At 38.4% G+C, this 19,356-nt stretch overlaps 1 protein-coding gene across 1 annotated transcript in view; it reads right to left on the reverse strand.

Moving 5' to 3' along the window:
* EGLN1 (egl-9 family hypoxia inducible factor 1) overlaps positions 1–19,356 on the reverse strand; it is a 48,578-nt gene that overhangs the window by 9,244 nt on the left and 19,978 nt on the right. Inside the window, exon 2 of the mRNA XM_084624890.1 lies at positions 2,843–2,962. Within this exon, the coding sequence (XP_084481016.1) occupies positions 2,843–2,962 (120 nt within the window). The remainder of the gene's footprint in view (positions 1–2,842; positions 2,963–19,356) is intronic.

Below are 19,356 nucleotides of genomic sequence, written 5' to 3' on the forward strand. Positions count from 1 at the left end.
AACCATTACCCATTTGAGGAAGCGAGACAGATGTTAAAGTGATGACCGAAACCACAAAGCAAAATCAACACAGCCCAGAATAGCAGAGTTCTAATTCTGAGCCCCACTAGGTTTCGCTCTCTCCAAGGGCAATTATTGATTTGCTAATGATACATTTTAAAACTCACGAAGCTGTAATTTAAAATAAGAAAAAAATTGACAACTCTTTTTTTAAGCTTTTGGGAATCATTGTTCTTTGGGTGCCATGTCACTGTCCACTTATTTCAAGCTCTTCCAAACTTGGAGCTCTTAAATAGGTGGGTGAGTACGCATAGCTACAGAATACCAACACCAGAAAAAGGAGAGAGTTACTCACAATGAATATTTTTCTAAAGATCCTGTCCTGGTTGTCTTTGGTCACATCACGCCTCCCTCCAGCTGGTTGCTCTGAGGGTATCATATCCCTAGTTTTTTAGCAATACATAACCATTCTAGTACTTTAGTATATATGCTATTGTGGCACCTCTAGAGCAACTCTGACATTGTTTTCAATGGGCCTTCATTTTCTCCAGAGGAAGACAGTAGTTCGGTGATTATGCGGAGGCTATGGTTCTTTCCCCCCCCTCCTTCTGTCCCTTCTCCACCCAATGATGCCTTCCTTCTACCTCACCAGAGCCTGCCTATTCTTCATCCCTGTAATTCCTTCATCCTTCTCCTAGGAAGGCTGCTGCTACTGTCGAGGATATGGAGTGGACTGGCTCTATTCTGCTCCTCCACCAATTTGTGCTTCTCCTTGGGGCCAGAAATCATACTGGTAGTTCAGGCGAGGCAGGTCAGCTACAGATAGTTTAATCAGTGAACAGGAAAGAACTCACTACACCTAGTGAAAGCCTCCTCAAAGCCATGAACTGATCTTTGCACCTTTTCTGGGGCATAAAACTCCCCCAATAAAATCAAAGTAATTAGTGCTCCAAATGCCAGTCTGGGCGGCTGTTGCTAAGACCCTTGAGTAATTTTTTAAGGAAAATCACCAAAATGTATAACCCTACCAATCTCTTTACAGTCTGAAGGATGCAACCATGCCAAAATGGGCTAGTAACTTACTTTTTAAATGAAAGAGGTTTACCATTTTGCATAGGGTGGTCAGAGGAGCAGGCTTTGTGGGCTCCCCCTGACCTGGCTACTTACACTCACTCCAACTCAGATTTAAAATCTTCAAATTGTACACAAATATACCATCTACCCCACAGGGCTGCAGAGTGAAATAGTGTGTGTCATGAAAACCTTTGAACATGAAAATTATCATCACTGAACTCAGCTGTGGCCAGTTAAGCACAGGGATTTGCATATCAGATCAGATTGGTTAATATTCCTCCTCCTATCAGTTCTCTCACTTTTAAGGCTAAGCAACAGAAATGTATTGATAAATCACATGACTTTTCCGACAATCATGAGTGAGCTTTTCTTCTGTACTTAACAATAGGGAATAATCTCTACATAATTTATTGCTCCTTAGTCCCTTGGCAATGCAATCTTTGTCAGGGTCTGAATTCATGTTATAGTTCTGCATCTCTTGTTCGGCGAAACTGAACCAGGATTAGCTACCAACATTTCCAAAGTGTTAACTGCATTTAGACATGTTGGTCAAGCCCCAAATCCTAGAGAGTAACTAGAAAACTACTGGCTAAAGCCAAATGGAGATTTCTATTAGATCCTGCACACAGAATGATCAGAACAGTGATAGCTACAGCCATGGTACCCATCTAGTAGTTTATGAGCTAGATTATATCACAAAGGCTTTGCCAGTATATCAACAATATAGTGAAGACATTATCTTATACCATCAACAAGATTCCAGGCAAGGCAGATATCCTTCAGAACCTGAATTTATTAATTCTGCCATAAAGTACATTAGACTTTTTGGGAGCTCATAAAAGACCTTTTCTAAGTCTTAGACCTGCTCTATAAGCTGTTTTTGTACTGGTATGACTATTTTGATTGACGGAGATTTAAAACAACCCAACACAATAGTTACACCGGTACAACCCCTAGGATGGTTGCAGTTATGCCGCTATAAAGGTGCTTTATACCAGTATAGCTTATTCCGCTTCCTGTATGAGTACAAGCTATATATATGGCATCTTAATGCTGGTATAATGTGTGTCCACACTAGAGGGGGTTGTATTGCTTTGAACTACACTGATATAGTTAAAATGGTACAACTGGTGTTTTTAAAACAACTCCTTAACCTCCAGCTTCTCCCTTCAGACAGAATAGGTGTTGGCTACTGTTTAATGCCAGCTTGACTAAAAAAAAATTTAAAAAATAAAAATTTAAAAATCCACATGCACTACGAAGTTGAAGCAAATACAGTATCCTTCATTTATACTTTCATACTGAATCTCATTAATACATTCCCTCTTCAGTTACTTTTTGTTTAATATCAATTGGGAAAGAGAGGTTTGTTCTGTTTATATTACATTAATGTGTATTTATACATAAGCTTAACATAATTTTTAGGTATCTGGGGTGCTCAGATACTAGTGTAATTGGCTTATTTTTAAATCAAAGAAGACGTACAAAAAGTATACCATATTAAGCTTATTAGTCCCTTCCAGCCTCCCACTCCAGGAGGTTCTATCAATATCCTTCAAAACCCCGAAGCAATAATGCTTAATATTTGGTACACCTCACCAAGGTTTACAAGGAATTCTCCTACTTTATATTTTAATTTAAATAAAATAAGTGACATGGAGCTCAACGAAAAGCTTCAGGACCAGGAGCAAGACTCCTAAACACACACACACACACAGTGGAAAAAATTTGTTAATAACTTCTCCTATATAGAAGAGAAACTACATACCTTGGCATCCCAGTCTTTATTAAGATAATATATACATGTGACACATCTTCCGTCTCCATTTGGATTATCAACATGACGCACATATCCTGTTCCATTGCCTGGATAACAAGCCACCATTGCCTGCAATCAAAGAATCACCATATGAACCAAAGGGACATTTCTCCTACCTGTTAAAATGGATTTCTTCACTTCATCTATGTCAGTTCACACTTAAAGCTTTTACTCCAACTCACACCTGTTAATAGGCATCAGCATCCATTGAAAGCTCCCTGAACTGGTGTAGCTATGGAAACAATTTACAAAAATGAAAAACATTCTCTTTACTTTCAGCTCCACAAGACCTGACTCACTGAAAGACTCTGAACAAAAATCCTAGCAACAGGAAATATCAAGTAGAACTTCTTACTCCCTACCTGTTTGAATGACTCCACAATGAAAGGCAGATCTGCAAATGAAAACTTAAAGCCTATATTATAAAAATCATTCCTTCAAAATATTTTTTTATATAAAACAAACCTGCCATAGAAGAACCCCATCTATGCTTTCTAATTGATAGTTCGTTAAGATGGGTATGGACAAGTGGCAGATTCCATTTTTTTTGTGAATTAGATCTATCTGAATTATTTCCCATGCTAAGCAATTTCACATGAAAAATTTAAGGATTTTATACTGCCACCCATCATCATAATACCTTGGTACCTATAATCATACACCATATTTTTTGTTTCTTTTAAACGACAATTATGACTTTTGCATTTATGGAAAGGGTATGATGGCTTCCTCCCCACCCTGACAAACTAAACTTAATGAAGGTCCATTGTCTAGAGATCCTTTCTAAGCCAAGGCATCACTAACTGAGTTAAAGTTAGACTAACAAATTTAGCTCAGAATTTCAAACCCTAACCCTAAATTTTCAAATGGATGAGCAAAGTTTCAGTCATATTAATCTTATTATAATCAACAAGAATTGTATAGCTTATGCCTTGCTTAACACATTAAAAACATGCCCCTCACAATTTGAAGCCTTTCAATGCATGCTTTGCTGGCACTATGTTTTGATACTGTGGTTGGGAGAGGATTTCTCGAGGCAAAGCTTTTTTAAAAATGTTTCTTTCTATAATATAGACCAACATAGGGTATTATAGAGTTTATTCCAAATGCAAGAAATTGCTGTTTGACACACAGATCGGAGGGTATTTTAATAGCATATTTTAAAAGCACTTAAGGTTCATTCAGTAAAAACTTATTACAGTCTGAAGTTTCCATGTGTTAATTATAAATGGAAAAGAAGATCTTGCTACAAGAGTAAAATCCAACCTACGTATTTTAACATTTAAAACACAAATCTAGTCCTATGTAGAGAAATTAGAATATACTCTTTGTTAACGATGGTGTCAGTAAATACAAGTTTAAAATTTGGTGAACCTTAACATAAAGTATGGACATATAGTCACGTTAATGCAAAAAGCTAAGTTAATTTGACATTACAGCAGAAGTCTCAAAGCCACAAAACCCACAAAATTCAGAGTTTGCTTAATCCCTTAAATGCATTCACTGTTACAGGGCCTCACATTATGTAAACATATTACACAGAGTAATGTGACCTAATATCTGGCAAGGTCAACATTTATCACTGTTGCCACAGGAAGATTAATTCAGTATTGTTTAGATTTTGTGGGTTTATGGTACCAAACAATGTCATATTAGTGTTCTGTAACTTCCTGTTTTTTATAAACAGGAATTAACGAATGAAAAATGAAGCTAGTTTTGAAAAGGAAGACGTTTGGCTTCCGTAGAAAGCCAACCTCTCTTTTGAAAAATGTCAGTCTACCACAGAACCAGTATCTGGTCCTCTAGAACTTGCACAGCTTTAAAAGCTGAGTAAAGTTTTTGCTGGATCCAGTCTCACCCACACCTATCCCCAGCTGTTATAATTTCATCTGCACCTCCATCCAAATGTTAAGGAATATTAAAATATATTAAATGGTAAGTTATTTGAGATATTTGGATGAGAAGTGCCACATAATTCCATTACAGATATTAAGCCTCAACACCCAGATGAAACAGTACTACTAAACGCATGTAACAGAACCTCTGTCTCAGTTTTCTCCTAATGACTTGACGATCATTCATTGAATCAGTGAGAATCAAGAGTAAAACCTACAAATCCTGCTTCCCATACCAGTCCCTTCTAACCACCAGAAAATACTCCTTTTAAGACCCTTAAGTGCATCCAGGGAAGACAAGTTACTCAGAATAACATAGCTTCCACAAATTTGTAACTCTGGAAGGAAACCAAATGAGTAAGTTACAGGAAGATTCTCTTAATTTACTGTTTCTTGACGTGATCCAGGAGACTGGATTGTACAGTTTCAATTCTGCCTATTGAATTTAAAGGAGAGCCTTCAAAGCCATCTGAAGACGCAGACCTACGAGCCCTTTTTAAGATAGTATAATGAAGACCCAATTATCACCATTCAATCCTTTAATGTAGGATTTCCAATAAATATGTTTAAAGTCAGTTGTCAGTAATGCTTGAGTGTGTTTTCTATGATTCATATGAATCTAAAATACTCTCAATGCTTAGAAACCAACTTTATTTTTACTTTACAGTCTATTAGTAGCAGAAGCAAATACTAAAAGAAAATAGTTTTGCTGTGACACTTTATCTAGCTAATATATATTGGTCATATCAGTAACTCAGCATTTAGGAGCAAAATGGAAAGCAAACTGCAATAAACTGATATCACATACTATATTTACATATATTTACATATATTGCCTTATTATTCATTCTCCTGCTCCTCCCCCCAACTGAATTACTCTAAAGGAAAACTAGAAAGCTTACAGTTTCCACAGTGTCCATGAAATGTATTTTTTTCTTTGCCCAAACAATATAAATATGTTCTCACGTACTTCAAAGTTATTCATATTTAAGAGAGTTTTCATTTTGCTACTTAAGGATACAGCAGTTATATATATGTACAATGAAATCACACTGTGTTTATATGATATAGGTGTGTGTGTATGTATACATATATAAAATTAAGGTGTAATACCTTTATTTTTATTTCTATCTAACCCTTTGGAAGGCAATACTGAAAATAATGCAGAAGTAAACTTGGAATATTTTCCATTTGGTTAGAAGTTGTGTCCAAAGACTTAGCCTGAATTGATGCCCCTTTTACTGGATGTTTTTGGTAACAGGAGACAGAAGTCTCCAATAAGAAACATCAGAAACTGGGAAAAAAACTCCTACTAGTCCTGCCCCAAGACTGAAAAAAGCTGCAAGAGAAAAGATAGTAATGATCCTCCAGGTCTCTGGCCAGATCAAACATTTCAATGAGATTACTTCAAGATTCAGAATGTTTTAGGTGGGTAGAAAGACAGTCACTTCTACAGGTATTCTCTATTGACCGAGTACATGATTACCTTGAAGGGACAGAGAAGTGTCCATTGCCAAGGTAGAGATTGAAGTTGTAGGTGTCTAGAAAGGCTGGACAGGAGCACTGATATCTGGGAAGCTTCTCTTATTCTAAAATGCAATGTGCAGACTGGTGCTGATTCAATGGCTTTACAATTACACTGCATTTGTGGCCCTTTTCTCCTCAAAGAGCAATCTCTCTTTACAGGATTACAGCCATTTGATTTGTCCAGAGGCAAGACAGAATGAGCTACTAAACCACTATCCACTGCACTGCTCTGCAGACAACTGCTGGCAGGCCGAACAAGATGGAGGTGTTGGTTGGCAGGTCTGGAGTGAACACGGATGGAGGAATGAGGAAGGACGAAGCCTAGGCTTACCTTTCCCTGAAGATTCCAGCTATTTGGATTATCTGCTAGTTGAAGTAGGTATGGGTTAGATTGCTCTGCTGATGAAAGCCACCAGGAAGTGGGAGCTAGGTTGAACTTGGCCACCGTCTCACACACACACACACACACGTGTGCATATACATATACATTGTGGGAACTGATCTCCTGGATCAGGCAGGTTGGTGTAATGGGACAGACTGCTCCACTGTGTTTCTGAAGATGGCCACTGAAAAAGAGTGTGGTGAGATAGTGGGCTAGGCTAGGCTGCACTGAAACACACAGTGAGGGAGCAAGAAGGAATGAGGATTCAGCACAGAGGATCTCCACTGCAGCTGTTGGATCATATTAAAGAAGTTCTGTATTAAAATCACAAATGAGTTTGATTCCCCAGAGTCTAAATTCCAGGGTATTACTAATTAAGAGGTCTCTTGGTTTTTGGTACTGTTTCTCTCCCTCTATGTGTGAAACTTGCAAGCTGCTAATTGTGTTAGTACATTCTAAGACAGAGTCTGTTCTCAAAGCAATTCACAGAGAGAGAGACTCAAAGCAATACTCTAACAACAGAAACAGCACCCAGAGACTCCCCACCCTTTTGTTGTATTAACAATTGTGATTCAAATAGAGATAGAGGATGTATGTGGATGGATGCTTGGTGTGGATAATAACTGAATGATCAGGGAGGTGCCAGGCTAAGAATCCAGTGTCCATTGGCTGAAGAAGGCGTCAAGTGGAAATAACCAGAGGACCCCCAGAGGGCAGACTGGAATCCACCCAACAGCCTCAAGAATGGGAGAACCAAAGAACAAGATAACATCTAGCAGCACGGAGCCGCCAGGAAGTGCTATCTGCTGATTGATTCAGCAACAGCATGATGAAGCAATTCCCATAGACTGGCATAGGAAGAAATTCCTATAAAAATAGACTCTAAAAAGTGAGAACTTTGGGGTCTGATTCTGCAAACCAACTTCCAGGAGCATCAGATGAGCATCTGACAAGGCCCTGCTCCCTCCTCATGTCCAGGCCACCTGGCCAGTGGCTTGGCATGAGCAACTCTAAGGCTGGTAACTATGATAACAACCTTGCAGAACCTGTGTGTGTGTGTGTTTGTATGAATGAATGTGTGAATAAATATGAGATTGAATGGAATGTTATCGCTATAACTAACTGCTTACTATGATTCCTTCTGTATTCACAATAAGTGTGGTATTTTGCCTTTTTCCCTTTAATAAGATCCTGCTATTTTTTTATTTTATTGGTATAACACAGCTTGCCCTTAAATGAAGGTCAACAAATTTCAATTACTGAAAACAGAATTCTATTTGACGTTCTCTGCAATCTGCAAGATGGAAAACAGTGATCCTAAAGCCGCCCTCTCAGGTGGAAGCAAAATAAACTGGTGTCAAATGGTATGATGTGGTAGTCTGACCTCTGAGGAAGGAAGGGAAAAAACCAAAAGCGGAAACAGCCTCTACAGTGGTGGAATGACCAATGGATGCCTATATATGAGCAGTAGTTTATATTCTCTTAGGGAGCTTTCATGCAGTCCATGAATGAATGAATGAATGAATGAATGGACTGTCCCACATTGTGTCAGTCAAAACAAGATTTCTTCTGAGAGCTATTTTTTAATACTAGTCTACCATAGGATACCTAGCAAAATAAGTGAAGTAACATATGTACCCTAGAAAGTTTGACAGCTCAGGATCTGCTTTTCCACTCTCCTTGCCCCCTAAATGATGCATGGGATTTTGGTTCTAATTAATTTAATCCAAGAGATTAACATGTTTTAATCTATCCGAAAGCAGGTAAAGCATAGACAGTGCAAGATTTGACATACTGCACACAAGCCTAATTAGCAGTGTGAGGATTGCTGAATTTCTTTCACTTCCCTTCTGGGCCACCAATTAATTCCAATCGTAACGGCAGTTTAAAGAAAATAGACATGTCCATTAAGATAGATTAAAAATCAATGCATTTCATAACTGCTTGGTCAGAAAGTAGAAAATTTAAGGTTACTAAAATAGTCTAAATATGACCCAGCAACCAAGAGCTGAGATTCCATATCACATTACCAAGCCTTAAACCATCCGGGCACACACTATACATAACTGGTGTATCATTTAGCAGAGAAGAGTTCAGACACTGTCATTGTGTCTCCACAAAGCTCTCCTAACTGCCCCTTTAAAATGGAATTCTCTTGTATTCAACAGTACACGGTTATGCAATAGGGAGCTCCAGGTGGTGCATATGATAATGATAGGTGATCTACACAGTAATCTCTTCCATATTATATGCATATACACATACACAGAAATCTTGATGGGCTTTTAAATGAGATCCAGGAAATCTAGTCCTAATACATTATATACATACATATTATATTACACTCGAACAAAACCTGGTTCCCTCAAGGGCTGAAAACAAGAATGTCAAAGTATCATGAAAAGGAACAGGCCTTTTCACAGTATTTTGACATTCTTGTTTTCAGACCTTGATGGAACCAGGAAGTGTAGATGCACACATTTAAAAGTCTAATTATGTTAGCCAGATATTTTTTAACTTGAGTTCAAAAAACAGAGGCTTGGGTTTAGTTTAAATATTGGTCAAGTATGTTCTCTTTATCGAAACTGGTTCATCCATCTCTGATTTCCTAAAGTAATCCAACTTTTACTTTGCTTAGAAGTTAGTAAGAGGAGTTTGATCTCATTGGTTTTGGTCTATAGCCCTGGACCCAGTCTCCAACTACTTACTAGTGTACCATGTTTTATTGCTTCTCTCTTTCCCTACTGCTTGGAGTGAGTGAGCACCCAAACACTGATATATCTATCTATTTATCTATCTATGTTTGGGTGCTCACTCACTCCAAGCAAATCTCCAAGCCTTCTGCGGGTACACCTTCTTTGTCAAAATTGGTGGATGTTAAAAGCTTTTGAAAGCGAATGACTATCAGTGTGTCCCTATGTTTTTATTATTTATTTATATTGTTGATGTAGGAAGTTTATGTCTATTTCTTACTTTGTACTTTCCCTCTCCTTCCCCATACAGCTAGGATACAGACACAAATTTCTATTTACTTATTTATAGTACCTGAAAAATTCGTAATTACCAGAAATAAGGTACCATAACAGTCACAAACGTAGTTTGTATGAACAGCAACACCAGTAACCTTAAAAAAAAACCCACAATAAATAACATGAGCATAGGGCACTTGTTAAATGTTCGCCTATAATCTGTAACTAACATTTTAGTGTTTCACTTTGTACTAGAAAAATTGGAAACATTTTCCACAAAAAAATAGACCCCTCTCCTAAACCTATTCTTGCATTAATTAATTTACAGCTTTTCCCCACCTAAGATTTTGAAACAGAATTTACAGTATAGATTTCTGGAGACTAAGTTAAGTACTTTGTATAAATTCAAAGCGTATAAAAGTGTTCCACTTCCCTCAAAACCCACATCTGGTACCAATGTCCCCTTTATGTCCAAATAAGCTTGTTTCCTTCCCTGTAATTTAGAACTGCAAGGCCTTTTCCTGACAAACAATCTTTGATAATACAGAGTAGATGTTTAAAATTTAATCAAATTTAGCCTCTCTGCAATAATTAACAGTGTGTGGCTGACATACTAGCAGTGTCAAGTCATGCATTTCAAATCTATACTAGACCCCTTATGAGTACCATCCTTGAATAAGATATTACAAGTTTAATATAGGGAGTTGTGTGTAAAATTAATGATTTCCCCCTCCCCACTCAATGTTATAAAAGATTAGCAGGATAATTCACTATTTCCTAGTACCGGGAGACACTTCATGAATAAAAGGAATCACTAATACTTGCTTTAGCCATGGGATTGCCAATTTTTGTTGAATGTATTCCTGGAGATTTCCAGTCCTGGAGGGTTGGCAACCCTATTTAGCCAGCTGCTTCATTTTTTGTTTAAAACTTATCTTATTTCTAATTAAAGGCACAACAGGAACTCTAATACTGGAGTTTAGCTTACAAGTAAGCTTTCTTGACCAAAATAAAAGTTCTGTGCAAGGAGAGTTAGTAGAATTGGACCCACTTTAATAAGAAGGTTAACATATTAGTATATGTTTGTTTTAACACCGTTGAGGTACACAGTATATGTCTGAAAACAGATTAAGATTACACAATCTATGTTTAGCGCCCAGGTCAAAGTCTCAGAGACTAACTAAAAGTCTTAATGAACAGAAAGGCTTGCTGCTATAATCACACCTCTTTAAAACAGATATTCAGCACAAATGTGTAAAAAGCACATTTAAAAGTGGGCAATTTGTATATATTGTATATCATTTAATGCTGCCAATTGTGCTCCAGTCTAGGCATGACATACTACCCAATATTTATTCTGATTATTTGGGTAGCATCTTGGTACTTATACAATTTTTGAATGAAAACTTGATAAAAATGTAAACAGTAGCTGATTACGTGGAAAGGTCAATGTAAAAACCAATGTTTGTTAAAAAATCTCAAAAAATCATTTAAAAAAATATTTAAATGAAATACAAGTTGTTTTTTTTAAATGAGCCTATTTGAAATTATGACCACCTATGTTAAGGCCTAAACTTATTATAATTATTAAAATAATTTAGATTAAATAATGTAATATTAAGCAGTACAAGTTGCTGCCAAGTTTTAAAGAAAGTCAGCCACTGAACTGGTGGAACTCACCGACTAAGCACCTGGAATCAGTATTTGCTGAAGGGCTAAACCAGCTTATGATAGCAGTAGCCTCTTCTGCAAAAACAGAGAATATCTTCTTCATTTCAGTTTTTTCATCTAGTTTAGTTTGGTTTTCCCTCTTCCGATCGATTAATAAAAGCTACGTGAGAGAGGTGGCCTACTCATAGGCATCAACACTGTGGCACGGGAAAAAAAATGGTGGGTACTGAGCACTCACCTGTAGCTCCCCTATTAGCTCCCCCCCACTCCCCTAGTGCCGCTCACCTGCCAGCAGACCCAACAGATCAGCGCCTCCCCCTCCCTCCCCACGCTTCCCTCCCGCTGCAATCAGCTGTTTCGTGGTGTGCAGGAGGCTGGGAGGATGGGGTGGAGTGAGGGCAGGGCCTGAGGCAGAGCCAGGGGTTAAGCGCCCCTCGTCACTTTGGAAAGTCGGCGCCTGTGGGTCTACTGGTTCTAAAATTTTGAAGGATATGACGACTAGAAACAATCAGCTCAATTCACAAACTACTGATAACATTGCCTTTAATAATTCAATTAGTTCAATGCAACACATTTTTATAAACTTTCTTATGCATCTTGCTTATTTAAGGTAATTTTATTTAACAAATAAACATTTTAAAAATACTGTTTTTATGCATTTCAAATTGAATTTGAACTTCCATCCAAACTGAGCTTCGTCACAAATCACAAGTAAAAAAAACCCCAAACATCCAGTAAATAAAAAAAGTATCATTCTCCATTTATAACATAATAAAAAATGCAAAAATTAAGAAACTGAATAGATGTAGATAATCTTTATAATTGCTTAAATAAATGTGCAAGACAGTATATCTTCCTGGGCAGCAAAAAAAAGCATCAAATTTAGTGTAAAGGCTATATTATACACACCCATTTAAATGGTTACGAGCCAATGAGAATCAACTGCTCTTTAGAAAAATTAAAAGTACAAATGCAAGACAAGATTAATAGAAATTATTTAAATCAAAGTTTCCTGCTTGCTGATTTATATCATGATTAAAATCAGTAATTTACATTAATCCACCCTGAGGACGGTAATACCGAAAAAGAGAAACTACTGCTTTAAAATACTTTTCAACTGTACTTAAATCTGATAAAATAATATTTGTGACCAAAGAGAAACATACAGCCTAATGGTGATGACATTCGGCTTTATAAGTTTTAACCTATAAAATGTGTCTACACAACTTTTCTTTACTTTCTTATCATTACATGTGTAACCCCACTAATGGTAGAGACAATGGGAGTTTCGAGAATAGATAAGTGTTTTTTCTACTACATCATCTCAACCTACTCGGAGCAAAGACAAGCCAAAATGTTGGTCACTGCACATGCTGTTACCATAAGTCTTGATATTACCATTCAAAAGTAGCTTCCCTCTGAAATTATTTTTTGCTTCTTAAAACCAGAGCGTTTCTAAGGTAAACATTTTAACCAGTTCAGACATTCACCACTGAACACTTCACAACAATTCAAATCCTGGTTTAAAAGGAACAAAGAACAGCATGTATCATTGCCTGGAAACCATCAATCCAAGCAACAACATAAGCCCAGTGGGCAAGAGACTGCATAAGGGGCACCTTACACCTTTGTTCCCCATAACTTCAGCACCCACATCTGACCCATGTGCCACAGCCACACATGCAGAAGAGTGAGGCTTTTCTTTTGTAGTTCTGTTTACTGACAGATCAACATTAACAAGAGTGAGTGTCTGAGGTAAAATAATAAATAACCGTAGAATGACTTTGTGCCAAGACCAGCTCAGAATGTTTACCATTTTAAGAACATTGTGCATTTTACAAAGCACATGTTCATGTAGCTGTGGTGGGGAAATCAGATTTAGAATCCCTTGTTCCTCTCTCAGGCAATGGAAAATGGGAGTGCTTCAATGACAGCACCTTCAGGCCTGGTCTATACTAGATTAAAAAAAAACAAAAAATGAAAAACGATCAGTTCTACCACAGATTCAACTGAATCAGTTAGTAAGAATTTTTATTCGTTAGGATTCCCTAGTGTAGACACCACTTCAGAGTGCAGAAGCTCAAGTAATGCACTCTGGCCAACAGATAAGTACTGACTAGTTAAGAGGGAGCAGCATCCATTTCTCCTTGGGAGGGTCACTTGCAATCAGGGATGTCAACAGGAAGAGAACAAAGGAATTCTGGAAGAAACACCTACTTCCCCCTGCCACATACACACACCACAAAAAGTCAATCAGTTGTACCACCAGATGTCAGCAATCTAATAAGGGACTTGGCTAGATCTGTTCCAAATTTGTTTATACCAAACTTTGAAAAACCATCATGAAAGGTTACCAAAACCAGACACAAAGTCTACTAGGCTGCCCTTTACCATTATAGTGACTAATGAAAAGAGAAAGAATATACCCCTCAAAAAGATTTGTTCTTCCTATACCAATGAGGGATAGGATTCCACAAGACTGACTTAATCTTTCACAGCAAGTAATCATTAAATTTGTTGACTAGAGTTATGTCACAAGAGTCAATCATAATTGCTGTGGACAACATTGGGTAACTGCTACCATCTGAGGGACAAAAGTGAGAAAACAAGTCAAGGAAAGTGAGCCAAATAGACACCATTCAAGAACAGAATGAACCAAGGAGAAAGACTAGTTGGCAGGAACTGAAAGTTAAAAGATTCCGCTGAAATAAAACGTGACTAAAAGCAGTTTTTCTCCTCTTCCACCCGTTTGAAAGAATAGAAAGGGGAATCCCGCACCAGACAAAGAACAAGGAGGCCGAGTACTTGGCAGCCTTACAAAACAGTAAATGCTCATTCTTAAGCCGTCTTACATTTGGAAGAAAGAGCAACACAATGATCTGGACCCAAGAATGATTTCAAGACAGCAAATATGCACCTCCATCCTCTCAGATGTATTCCTTCAAGATGAGAGTTCTTACATATATTGCACCACAAGTCCAATTAGCAGCAACCTTCTCAGCAAACTGGAGGATAGACAAAAAGAAAAGGAGTACTTGTGGCACCTTAGAGACTAACCAATTTATTTGAGCATGAGCTTTCGTGAGCTACAGTTCACTTCATCGGATGCATACCGTGGAAACTGCAGCAGACATTATATATGCACAGAGAATATGAAACAATACCTCCTCCCACCCCACTGTCCTGCTGGTAATAGCTTATCTAAAGTGATCGTCAAGTTGGGTGAGAAAACCTGGATTTGTGCTGGAAATGGCCCAACTTGACGATCACTTTAGATAAGCTATTACCAGCAGGACAGTGGGGTGGGAGGAGGTATTGTTTCATATTCTCTGTGCATATATAAAGTCTGCTGCAGTTTCCACGGTATGCATCCGATGAAGTGAGCTGTAGCTCACGAAAGCTCATGCTCAAATAAATTGGTTAGTCTCTAAGGTGCCACAAGTCCTCCTTTTCTTTTTGCAAAGACAGACTAACATGGCTGTTACTCTGAAACCTGTCATTATGGAGGATAGACAGGCTTTTCAATATACCATACTTCCTAGAGAAAGACTACAAAGGACTAGTTATAATACTTCAGATCAAAGGTGTCATACTCACACCCCATGGATAGGATCTGGCCCATACAATATATTTGTGAACAACATGGGAGATTCAGAATTTGCAGAATCTAAGTCTTCATTTAAAAAAGCGTTTCCAGTGGCTGTAAAACAAGTATTCCAAATGTCAGGCTATAAATCAATGCAGTGTCAGCCCAAGTCAGCAGAAACCTTGAAACAATGGCTCAAAAGGTGTGAACTCCCCACTCCACTAATTTCACTAGGGTATTCATTCTAAAACCTAATGATATTTCAAAGTGTAAACTATCTATCTCACTACTTAGTTTAAAAAGTGAATGAGGAAGAGTTGGGAGTTGCTGCAAGGAAGGAAATGCAAAAAGGACAAGACACAGGGAAGCAAAAAAGAAGGGGAAAGGAAGAGAAACAAAGGCCAGAAATAGAAGTTTCTAAAGGTTAGCAAATTTTCCCCATTCAGTAATAATAATGAATGCAACGATAAAACATTGAACAAATTAAATAATAGATCAGTTTAGTTACTACATACCACGCTTGATCTCTGGGCAAACCTCCCATTGAAATTAATAGAAGATATGCTATGGATTGAGGAGAGTAGTCCCAAATTTTTACTGCAACTCAAGGACTATAATTTAAAAATGGAAATTTGCTCTCTACAGAGAATGGCCACACACAGTCTTTCACATGCCTTTAAGAAGTACGTGTCACTGATGTGTCATCCCCCACACTGTGAATGCTCGTCTCTTAATGGCAGATGACACTTCAGAAACACTACCCCTGTTGGTCAGCAAATTGATACACTGAAGTAGTATTTTTTAATTGATGGGTCTTTTAGACTATTACAATTAAGAACATACTGATCTCAAAACTTAAACTCTAGTACCATTCATAAGCCTTCACTGACTTAAGATATCCAACAAACAAGACAAAAAATGTTGAAACAAGAATCTGACTGAAGGGAGATGGGGGGAAAAAATAGAAGACTTACACCATGATCCAAAGCTTGCCAAACACAGGCTTTGACGATTGAGGGAACAAGTTCCAAAAGCATGTTTTTTAATGGTGAATGCCCGGCTACTGACCCCATGAAACCAAGTGCCAAGCATTAAACAACTGAAGCACTCCACTGTGCCTTAACTATAATTGCATGACATAGGAAAGAAGGCAATCTTTTAAACAAATGAATTATAAAACATCTCAGATTTGGGAGTGTATCAGTAGCACCTAGAAATGCTCCTGAAACTAAACAGGAAACCAGTAGAGCATACAGCTGAAGTATTGAGTGCTCATGCCTATCCAAAACACTCAGAAGGCAGGCCATGGAGTTCTGCACCAGCTAATGTCTACAGAGATTTCTCAAAGGCCACACCACATAGAGCACAGGACAATAATCCAGTCTGGAAGTGACAAAAGCATGGATAACTCTGGTCAGATCCAGATCAAAGAATAATCAAGAAGTTGCAGTCTGTTACAGATGGAAAAAGTACTATGAGCTACTGCTGGTAACTCCATATTAAGATACAGCCAAGGATCCAAAAGCATCCTAAGTTTGCAAACCACACTAGAAAAGGGCAACCCTATACCTTCAATTGAAGCTGATGACAGTTTCCCTCTAAATGAATCCTGTAACCCACCAGCATTATTTCCATCTTGTACAGCATTTGTCACAGCTAGTTGGTTCCTATCCAGGTTCATCTTCAATAACCAAAGGCACAAATTCCAAGTTCTATTAAGAGAAGCAGCATCTACTTCCTAGTGAAGCTTTAGTTTTATCTCAGTATCCCACTAGTTGCTTTAAAATTTTGAAAATTTAAATTTAATAATCTAAAAAATGCAGAATCCCTTGTTAAATAATAGCTTCTCTTTAAGGCTGTGTAACCGGCTTATTTTCAATATTTACTTAAATTTTTCATATTTTATTTTTCAAGTCCGTTAGGTGAGATTAGACTGCTAAACACAGATAAAATAATGGGACATCAATTTCTTCACCTGTAGGTCACCAGTTCAAATCTGGCCCAGGTGAGCAGCACTTAAGAGCAGGTACTATCTGATCATCATTCAATGGCCTAGATGAATGGGGTATCCACAGATCAGCTCCAAGTAGAAAGCTCACCATAATTAGCACTTTTGTTAGCAGTCTCCGGATAATATAACAATGACAGAATGGGCATGGACAATGCTCCTCCAAAACACGCTCCCCCTAAACACAGCTGAAACACACATGTCAGAAGAGCAGGGGAAGCGCACATTGGTACTGCTTGAAAAGGCTCTATTCTATGGCTAAAAGGATTGCTTCAGTTTCTGTGCTGTAAGTCTAGTACAGAGGACAAACTGTGGCCTGCGTGCCACATCCAGCCTGCAGGACCATCCTGCCTGGCCCTTGAGCTCCCCACCAGGGAGGCTAGCCCCTGGTGCCTCCCCTGCTGTCCCTCCTCCCCTGCAGTCATGCCGCCACGTGGGCAGCACTCTAGGCGGCAGGGCTGCACGCTCCTGCAGGACAGCGCGGCAGCGTGTCTGGCTCCGGCCAGGCGGCACGGCGACTAGACATGCTGCTCTGAGTGGCATGGTAAGGGGGCCAGGGAGTCCCAGGGGGCAGTTACAGGACAGGGGGCGGTTGGATAGGTGTGGGACTGCTGGGGGGCCTGTCAGGGGATGGTTGGATGGGGCAGAGGTTTCGGGGGGGGAGGTCAGGGGATGGGGAACGGGGGGGGTTGGAAAGGCGTGAAAGTCCCGGGGGGGCCTGTCAGGGGACAGGGAGGGTTGGATAGGGGCGGGGGTTCTGAGGGGAGCAGTCAGGGGGTGGGAAGTGGGAGGGGTTGGATAGGGGGTGGGGCCAAGCTGTTTGGGGTTGCAAAACTGTATGGAGGGCCGGGTAGGGAAGGTTGTGCCTCCCCAGTGTGGCCTTCGGGCCAAAAAGTTTACCCATCCCTGGTCTGGAACCTCTTAGAAGCACAAATTTAAATTTACCACACACACCTCTTTAATTTACACTGACCTTTTTCTAATTTAACAGCAACAACAAAGAACAGAAAGCTATCTCCAGAACTATTTTAAGTTAGGACGTCACTTACATTACTTACCTAGACTGTAAGCTTTTCAGACCAGAGACTGTTTTTGTTATGTTTGTACATGCCTAGCAAAACGGCCTTGGACCTCTAGACAGTACCACAATGTAAATAACAATGGTCTCAAAAAAATAATGCTTTCCAGTTAAATTCACAGATTTGAAACAAAGCAAACCATTTGCCTTAAAGAGTCATTGACAAGCTTTTGAAAGGGTACTTAAAAAAATGAAATGTTAAAGAGAAGTGAGAACAGAGTACTTGACCCTGTTCCTTCCACTACAGGATTGAAGAGGAGTTACACATTGTTTCATGCAGTGCAGGGGAAAAAAAAAAAAAATGAAGTTGCCTAAATTTAAGTGAAATAAAAACATTTTTGGAGAAGAAACAGTCCCTTTTGTATCCTATTTAAAGAAGCCCTGATTCAACTTTTCCTTTGGAGCTAATCTCCAGACTCTAGAGTGTACCTACACTGCAAAAATTTGTGGTTTTCTGCAACAGTACAGAAAAAGCTTATTAGTGGGGACAAGACCCAGTAATGCTTTGGCTGGTCATTTTCAAAGGGATACCATCAACTTGAAACATGGTCAATTTATAAAGCAAGTTAAATGTATCTTCAAGTACTACCCCTACTCCCAAGTTCCCTCTGCCAATTTTGTAGTTTTACTTCACTTTTTCCTATATTAAGTATTAACTAGATCTCTTCCTTGCTGATGTGTGAAAGATTCAAAACAGGAGATTGAATGATTAGATAACACAATTGAGGAAACTGTTGATACACAGAGAGCTGTCAAATGCACAAAGAAAACTGAAAAGAAAAGTATATATTTTCTCTTATCTTAAGCATAACTAATCTTATGCATTACAACAGTAGGTCAAACTTAGTCAGAAAAATGTGTTTTAACTTTGTGTCCTTTTAACACAAGAGCTTTGAATTGCCGAATCATCCCATATTTAGATATTAATACTTACGTTAAAATAAAAAAGTATTATGAATAAAACTAAGCATATCGTATGCAGCTAATTCTAAATCAAAAACTACTGTAACTAATTGGTAAAATTACTCAGTTATGATAGGTTCTTCTATTTTTCCCCAAGTACACTAAATGGAGTGGAAAGCTAACATGTTGTTCTACCTCCAGAAACAGTTACCATTTCTGCTTGTGTAAGTTGTTATAGCAGACTGTTACAATACTGGCTCACTTTGACAGAATTGCAATATTATGACCAAATGGTGATCTGCTGCTCAAAGATAAGTGCAGAAACAATTTGAGTGTGCATTTGCTAAAAATAGGCATAAAATTAGATTTATATTTTTCAAGTACCAGGCTAACAATATTTCATTCCCATAAGTTCATAATTACTTTATTTCCTATAATAGTAAA

This window comes from Lepidochelys olivacea (genome assembly GCF_965140295.1).
Source record: "Lepidochelys olivacea isolate rLepOli2 genome assembly, chromosome: 3".
NCBI classification, from domain to species: Eukaryota; Metazoa; Chordata; order Testudines; family Cheloniidae; genus Lepidochelys; species Lepidochelys olivacea.